We start from the raw sequence: 8824 nt of genomic DNA, 5'->3' as shown, positions 1-8824 counted from the left end.
CAAGAAGCTGAAGACAAGTGCTGACTTCACGGCTGTGCACTGCAGTTTTGCCTATGGCACCTCTCCTTTCCTCTCCTCCTGGCAGTCCCATTTCACATCTATTTCCAGCCAGCCCGCTCTCTTCATCCCAGGCCCTGTGACTAGAAAGTCATCACTAGACATGATCAGAGAGGAGACAAGCCAGAGTAGGCAAGGAAAGGAAGGGAAATGAAGAAACATTACCTCCTTTTCACGTTTATTTAATTTTTGTATTTTTTTGTATTTTTTTTTTTAAGATCACAGAAGAGCAGAGCATTCATACATGTAAAGAAACAGAAACGAGATAACAGAAGTTAAATACATTGAGAAAAGAAAAAATAAAAAGCTTCTTTTTTTTWCTTTTTCCATCACTGGGTTTTGTTCATTTGTTTGTTGGCTTGTTTAGTCRTTTTGATCGGTTCTTTTACACACACACTTGCGCTTTTAAAACTTCCTTTCACAGAGCTAGTTTCAAAACCAAAACAATGGCAAAAAATAAAATGGCCATTTTCTCGTTTCGTTAAAGAGAAGTTCAGCTCATGTCTACAGTGCTGGGGAAAAATATATATAAAGATATAGATATATATATATATTTATATGTATATAACACTGTTAATGAGGAGAGTTCTAACCACCCCACCGTGTAGCAAGAAGAAGGGACTRGCCTTCATTCTCAAGGTCTAGAGGATGAATTTTGGCTCCAGCTGGGAAAGCTGAATGATTTTGGGAGGTGATGGTGGCACTGCAGAGGCAGGTTCACGCTCTGTGCCCCCTCCTCCCTTTCCTGGCACACGCATGTGCTCCCGCAGGCACAGGCACTGGAGTGCACACGCCTTCTCCTGGATTCCTGGATTCCTGGGAGGCCACCAGGGAGCTGTGTGTGTCACAAACAGAGCCATGGCTGAGTTCCCACCCAACTGTGCGTGACAAGAGAAGGGAAAGGGGCCCAGGAGCGCTGTGTGTGCGCGGTGGAGCTGGTGGGGTGTGCGTATGCGCCTGTGCGTGCCCAAGGGGAGCCAATGTCACAAYTGTGCAGAAGGACAGCCCTGCTCAGGAGGTGATCTCCTCTCTGGMTGGCTCCTGGGTAAGCCTTGCTCCTCATCTCCACCCGTGACCTCTCTGTTAGGGACATAAACACCCACACACCTTTCTCAGGACACGCTGGAGCCACCGYGGTGTCATTTACCCGCTGAGGCCCATCGCTGCATGGCGAGCAGAGGGAGGCCGGGAGGGAGCTCCAGGCACACCATGAGGACAGGCAGGGAAAGAAGAGCTCTCCTGGGATGCCATCTCTGTCCCTTCCCCATCTGTGCTGCCCAGGAACCCTGCTGCTCGTGCAGCCCCCACTGCCTGTGCTGCAGTCATGTCCCCCTGTCATTGCCCTTCCTTCTGTGCCATCTGGGCAGTTCTACAAGTCTTGCAGGGCAGTCTCCATTGCTGTGGCACCAGATAACCAGGCCTGTAGTGAGTGAAGACCCCTTTGCTCCCCACCTGGGCTGATTAGGAGAGTGTCTCCTCTCACCCATGCCCTGCCTTGGCCGTTCTCCTCACCTCCCTACCTCCCCCTGACCCCCACACCGACATGCTGTCACCAAGATGAGTTCTGTTCCCCCGTTACAGTGAGTGAACTAACAAACAAGCACCATATATTGCCCTARTGGGAGCCAACCATTAGGCAAAATTTGGGGGGGCTGTGGGAGCTGCCCGATCATTGTTCTAGCAAGTTACAAGAAGGAAAAGTGAAAGAGGTTTTAATGGTGTGACACAGCTCTTAAGTCAGCAGAGTCATGCAATTTAAAAAAAAAAAATCATCTTCTGGGCATCCCACTGCAAATGAAGCCACTCTAAGGTTAGCGTTGAGAGGCCACAGTCTCCTCGCTGGTGAACCTGAGTGTTCTGCGCATGGACGATGGACAGCACTCATCCCTACCCTTTTCCATTGGCAGCACATCTTGGAAATGACCATCCAGCTTCTCCATCACTTCCCTRCCTCAAGTTTTGCTCTTCCCATAGGACAGCTTGCTCCCGGCATCCCTAACTCAAGAAGTTTTGTGCCCTTGAGTCAGAGAAGCAGTAAGATTGTGYACCATCAGGAGAGAGAAAGAGAGAGAGAGAGAAAGAGAGAGAACTGCTCACCCCCCTGGCACCTCCTCTGTCATACTGTCTTGGTCAGCCATCCCCCATGTCAGTTGCTACATCACATCAAGCACCATGATGGTTTTGGGCTGCAGGTCAGTGCGCTTGGAGGAGAGGAAGCAGARGTGTGAGGGGATAGGAGGAGAAGAGGTGTTTCCCTGTGCCCATAGATTCCCTCACCAGGGAARGGCGAAGTGATGGAACACTGCACAAAAATTGAGCTGAAATAATCATCTGCTGGTGGGGCTGTGAAGGACTCTGGCACAACTCCTCYGACTTCCCAGATCCTCTTGTTTCATCAGGACTCGCTGCTGCTCCCCCAAATTCCTTCCAGATGTGTAGCTTCCACTCAGCCTGGAGACCACGTGTTTTTTTTGATGGTGGCTTTGTCCATGCCGTGTGCTTGGACTTTCCAAACGGGGTTGCTCAGACAGGTGGCCTGCGGGGCATGATCTGGATGCACCTGGAGCTAAGAAGAGCTGGTGGGGCTTGGATGTTCTTTGAGCAAAAGTGGGACAAGCAGCAGTGCACGAGCGATCTGCCCGAGTGGTGAACAGTCAGTGGTGTGAGAAAGATGTGCAGACAAAGACTTAACTCTCAACACAATGCATGTCACCAATGAAATCTCCATGAATGGCACGTTCACATGCACTCGGGGCTAGCGTGGGGCGACACAACTTCACYGGTGAAGAAAGCGGGTACGGGGGAGGAGGAAGAGGGCGCATCACTGAGCAACGAGCCCGCAAGGGCGGGGCTGCAAACAAACAGAAATGAACACAACTGCCAAGGTACAGGTGTCGGCTGGAGCATCCCACATTGCCCTTCACAGCCGTTCAGAGACAGGCATTTGCTTCGTTTTCCATCTGGCCAGGCACACGCTCCAAGCAACATGCTACAATCATGCATGGAGTTCATGTGGCTCGGGGTGGCTGCATTTCCCCTGTCCAGTTCCTTTCAGAAAGACTTGCCTTCACCCCTCCTCTCGGTCATCCGAAAAGGGTTAGAAATCTGCTAGCAATTATGGGGCCATATATGAAATCTAAGTTTTTGTTCCTCTGCTTGGACATTACCAGACATCTCATGTAACTCTTGTAATATTTACAAACCAGTAGAAGAAATACAATTTTTTTTTCCATTTTGCTCGTATCTTTTTATAACACTAAATGTTAAATCTCCATCAATCAAACACAATTACACTGACAAGCTCAAGGAACTGGTGTCCCATTCTAAACTCCCATCTTCCCTGGTCCCCAACCAGCTGAGAGGCAGCAGGAAGCAAGAACACAGCTTTTTGGGAGGTGATGGGAAATGTAAATGGGGAGAAGAGATGATGATGAGAAAGAGTTTCAGAGAGAAGGGCCTGAGACATGAGAAAACCCATTGCAACATCTCTGTCAGAGGGTGGAGGAGAGAAAAATGGGGAAAAGCATTAGACCTTTGTCTATGTGGCCTATATTCATCTGGGCTCATCTCTTGASAGGTGCTTTGAGCAATCCCTGCTTGGGTTCAGGAGACATTGGGATTTTTACAGCATCCTGTGAGGCACACTGCAGCTCACAGAATTAGATTCTTGCAGAAAATTGAGCTCCAGCCTACCCACAACTCCCAGAACAGACATTGCCAGGAGTGGGGTTCTCAGCACTGCTGCAAACAGGCATACCTGGTGTTGGTGGCTTTTCTCAGAGAGGTCTGCAATTACCTGGCTTTCACCCTGTTTCACACCTACACAACAGAGGCAAAGATCTGCCCAGGGTCTGCAGGAAAGACCAGATCCCAGCACTGGGGCTGGGGCTGTTTCCCCCACTAATGGGCTGGTGGCTTCAAAACATGGATGCCCTGCTTTTAGTGACATATTTCCCTTTAATCATAGCCTCTGCGCCTTGACATCTAAAAAACCATCCCCTCAAAACTCCTTCAAACCAAAACATGAGATAATGAGGTACCGGACTTGATGACCACCACCACACCACAGGGRTCTGACGTGTGTGACCCCAGTGTCTAAGAGTGACCCCACGGTGACAAAAACACATGCAGAGAACACATGGGACAGGTGCTACCATGGCAACCAGGTTGACATGAAAAAAACCCAAAATGGGCTTGACTCAGCCCTTAGGAGCAGCCTAGACACTGCAGGCTGCCCACCTTTTTCAACAAGCCTGTGACAATAAATCCAGGCATGGGTAYGGCTCTGAGAAAGAGCAAGGGCGTTTTCCCTCGTGCCATAATGCTGGAAAGGGTGCAGGTCCCAGACCTGGGATCTGGGATCAGGAACAATCATGGCTGTACCAGGGGAAAGAGAAGCCCTGTTGCAGCAGAAAATCTGGACTTGTTACTAAGACTGTGAATTACATGCCCCTCCTGAAGGTTTGGCACAAGGACTGGGATGTCTAGATGCTCTGAAGGACACAGGGCATTGTTTTCCTGGGCTGACACACACTGGTCTCCAAAGGGGATGCCCAAGTCTTATCAATAATCGCCCTGTCTTGGAAGAAGGGAGCCATTCCTGGATGCCTTGGGTAGATTTTAAGCACCAGTTGCCCACTTGCAACTTGCACCCTCTTGCAGGTATGGCTTTGGGGTGTGGAGGAGCACAAATTACCACCATCCAATCCCACAGCAGCTGTACATCAGCTCTTGCAAAGCCCAGACTTTAGTCTCTCGTGTCTCTCTTTAATAAATTTCCTGGCTTTTCTGGCTGCCTGGGAGGAGCCTTTGACTGGCTGCTTAATTGCACGCCTGCTGCTGCCTGGAATAGCTGAGCTCAGCAGCGCAGAGGCAGCACCGCAGTGCAAGGCGAGAGCACCAGGGAGCAGCCTGGTCGGACTGCTGTGCCCCACCCATGCAAAGGTGGGGATGGGCTCACAGGCAGCAATTCCTGCTTTAATTCCCGTCAGGTATCCCCTCCTGCACACCAGAGGGTGGCAAGGCTGAGCTGTTTCCCCCTTTCCTGCAAGAGCGTGTGAGCAAGGCTGCCGAGCGTGCTGCCAGAGTGAGGAGCAAAGCGGCTGCTGCTCGAAAGCTCAGCGGCTGAGAAAACGCTGCGCTGTTGTGGGATGGGCGCTCAACTTGGGTGGGTTAAATCCAGCTCTCCCTGCACATCCCTCTATCCAAAATGGCAAATGCCTAGCAGGTACACACTGTGTTTCACAATCTTAGCTGCTGGTGGATACAATGGCTTGTGACCAGCCGAGGGACACAGGAGTTTTCTCCCCTCTGCCCTGACCCACAGGCACTGCAGCCTCTGCTCACCCTGGCTCCTGGCTCCTTGTGCTGGTGTGGYGAATTCCAGCCATTGCCCAGCATTTTCTTAAAGCCTTTTCACTCCTCCTCACTTGGGAGCCACTAAAGCATCTCTTGTTGGCACCTTTGTATGTGGTTCTGCCATGGGAAGTGTGATGGCAAGCGAGAGCGCTCTCCAGCCAGACCAACACCCTTGAGATAAGAGATGGGAAATTGTGCTGCCTGCTTCTTTGCTGCACCACTTTAAGCTCCTTCTTGGTAAGCCCAGGATTTTGGACCTGACATTTGCTTTATTTCTTACATTCACAGGTCCTGGACATTTTCTGACCCAATTTCTTTCGAAGGTGGAATTTGCAGTGAGTTTTGTAATAGCCGTGGTGTACAGCACACACACACACACACACACACACACTCACCTTTACACAGTCTACATTTCCTTTTATACCAGGGAAGACAGTAAGAACAAAACCAACAAAGCAACAAAAAAGGGTATTGGCTCTATTTTTGCACGACTACCAAAATGGTTAGGGATGACCAGATGGTGGTTTTCAGGTTGAGGTATCGTTCCTACGCACACTATACCTAAAAGGAATGGCTTCTTGGTGACATCCAAGGTCTCATCACTCACATCCCAGCGGTCCAGCCTCCCATCCCTGGGACCAATATGGGCCGCACTCTTCAGTCCACAGTGCTGTAGGCCAGTCCTGATTTCTTCCACTTGCTTGGMCAATTGCACATGAGTGCACACCCCATGTGCATGTGTGAGCACTCATGCACAGCATGGGCTGCTGTGCTGGTACTTGGAGGCTGAGAGCCAAACAGGTTGGAGGTGGGAGAGAAAAAAAGCCTAGACAAGGGTGCAGACTGACTCTTGCAAGCAAGGTGGCCAGAAGACAAAAAGCCAGTGAGGACATGGAAGAAGGGGCACGATGTGAACCTGTGTTGCAAATACCCCTCTCTCCTCACCCCTCTTCTCTGCCTGAGTGATCTCTCTGCATCTTGTCTCACACTTACAAGGCAGGACATTATCTACAGCAGGATGAGCATATGTACACATGGACTGTTTGCTTTGCATGCTTAGAGAGAGCAAGAGAAAGAGAGAAAGAGTGAAGACGGAGCAAGAGCCACACATGCATGCACGCACGCACACAGACATACACAGGAGAAAGAGAAAGACACCTGGCTGAATTGAGATGGGGGGAGAAAGAGGATTAAAAAAAAAAAGAAAAAAAGAAAAGAAAGAAAAGTAGGCTTTCAGTAGAGTTGACACAGCTTTAGTTCAGGCCAGAGAGRGTGATGTTGCATGAAGGAGGGGACAGGAAAGAAGGTGTTTAGCAGGGGCTGAGGGCACATGAACACAGGGTAAAGTGAAGAGAGGAAGGGGTTCTTCACAGGACACCAGTGTGCAGAGAGCTTCAGGTGACTTGCTCTGGTTTGTGGCTTTTTTTTTTTTGTTTTTTTTTTTTTTTTTTTTTTTTTTTTTTTTTTTTTTTTTTTTTTTAATTTGTTTTTAAAAGTATGAACTGGCTGAGCATTAGCTCACAAAAATGACCCAGGGCATCCAAAAAGTTAAATGGCTATAGACACCGAAGCAAAGACCTCTTTCTGCAAAAGAAAGAAAGAGGAGGAAGGAAGGAAAGTGAGGGAGTATGGAAAAGAGGAAGGAGGAGAGAAAAGAAAAGGGATCTTCTGTTTGATTGGCTTTGCGGGTTTTGTTGGATTGTTTACATTGCAGCATCCTCCGGCGACACGATCCTTGCTGGTGCCCCATTCTCTCCCGTGCTTCGTGTTGCCTCCTAGGCAGTCGATGACTTGACAGCCAGCTTTTCAGGTTTTGGATTAAATGTTGCTGAGTCTTCTTTGCTGTAATTTTTCCTCTCCCCCCTCTTCGCTCCTGAACACACAAAAGTTGTGAAAGAAACAGTCGTCTCTCTCTCTCCCCCCCTCTTTTTTCTCTCTCCCCTCTCTTCGCTCTGTCTCCTGTATAACGCRTTTTGTTTTGTGTGTTGTTGTTGTTGTTGTCGTGTTGTTTTTTTTAATTATTATTAATATTATTATTTTTAATTCTGATTTGTATTAACATTTGCTGAGTAGGCAGAGCACGGACGCTGCCAGAAGCCACAGTGGGACGGCCAAACTCATGGAGCCGTTGTCTACTCTCCCTGTGCCGGGTCCTGCAGGGTGCGAGAAGGGAGAGAAAAGAAGACAAGGTTACATGAGGCTGGGTGAGACAGGGTGACACAGGAGCACAGAGATCCAGTCCCAGGCTGCTCCTGCAGTTGTGGCTTTGGGCTGCAGGGCACAGCTGCATTCCCAGCTCGGTGAACCTCCTTCCAGCCCAGCTACAGGCCTGCCAGCTCATCAGCACCTCCTTCCCTCTGCCCAACACTCCAGTGGCTCCCTCTAAACAACACCCAGGCTGGAGGAATGGCCTGGAGCATGTGAAAAGCTCAATCCTGGCTGCTGACCACATCCCAGCTGGCTTTCCAGGCTGGGGATATGGTTCACACCTTTGCAGGTGCAGCCTCTGCACCCTCACACGTGCCCACTCCACCACCTTCCCACTGGTGGCCCTGAGATGCCAGGACTCGTAATTCTGCACAGTGGCCAGTGCCTGTCTGCAGSTCCACGGGAACTGATTCATCACAGCAGTGTGATCAATAAAACATGAGCCCAACCAGCAGACAGCTCCCCACCCGCCCGGGGGCTGCACCGTAATTATTTGTTTCTGAGTCGGGGTGCAGGAAGGCTTTGCTGTTGCACTTACAGCCTTTGGCACGACACCKATGGGGTGAGGGTGAAGGGTCTGCCAGGGAGGTTGATTTTTTGTAGGGGTGGGAAATGAAGTTGCACGTGTATGCGTGCAGATCCACAAGCTCCATCAGAGGGAGCAGGGAGGAGCGCTGCTGCAGCAACAATTAATGCAGCCTCGCTCCAGGAATATTAAGYGCTAACACTCCTGACATCTTCTCATTCATCCTCTCATTTATGGGTTCCCTTTTCTGGATGGCTTTAACGGCAGTGATGCTGTTTTAAATTCACCCTGCACTACCAAGCCTGGGCAGCCTTTTCTTTATAAATGGGCAGGGAGRTGTGCATGGCTGTGGCTCTGTAAATGCATGCTCACCATGTGTATGTGCACATAAAGTACCCACATATGTAGGCATGCATGCACATGTATATATATACATATCTATATATATATATACATCTATGTGTATATCCATATGTGTGTGTGCAGTGTTTTACATGGAAAGTGTGCAGGAATATGCTGAACTGTGGAGATGGAGATGAGTTTACATGTTGGAACGGATCCTGCTGTGGAAGAAACAAGTCATGTTTGCCACTATGAAAAGGTATTTCTGATGGCAAAGGGGAGCCCCCAAAAAAACAAACCAAACAAACAAAAAAAAAAAAAAAAAAAAAAAAA

General features: G+C 49.4%; 1 protein-coding gene across 2 annotated transcripts in view; it reads right to left on the bottom strand.

Moving 5' to 3' along the window:
- Positions 1–159: 159 nt before the first annotated feature.
- Positions 160–8824, bottom strand: part of LSAMP (limbic system associated membrane protein) — a 303261-nt gene continuing 294596 nt past the window's right edge. For both annotated transcript variants that reach the window (XM_057381023.1, XM_057381022.1), the window contains one exon: positions 160–7568. In XM_057381023.1, coding sequence (XP_057237006.1) covers positions 7471–7568 — 98 coding nt within the window. In that variant the 3' untranslated portion in view covers positions 160–7470. The remainder of the gene's footprint in view (positions 7569–8824) is intronic.

The sequence above is a fragment of the Malurus melanocephalus genome, unplaced genomic scaffold (assembly GCF_030028575.1).
Source record: "Malurus melanocephalus ecotype Western Australia unplaced genomic scaffold, MMel_1.1 scaffold_487, whole genome shotgun sequence".
In the NCBI taxonomy this organism is placed as follows: Eukaryota; Metazoa; Chordata; class Aves; order Passeriformes; family Maluridae; genus Malurus; species Malurus melanocephalus.
This window is presented reverse-complemented; position numbering and strand designations above follow the sequence as displayed.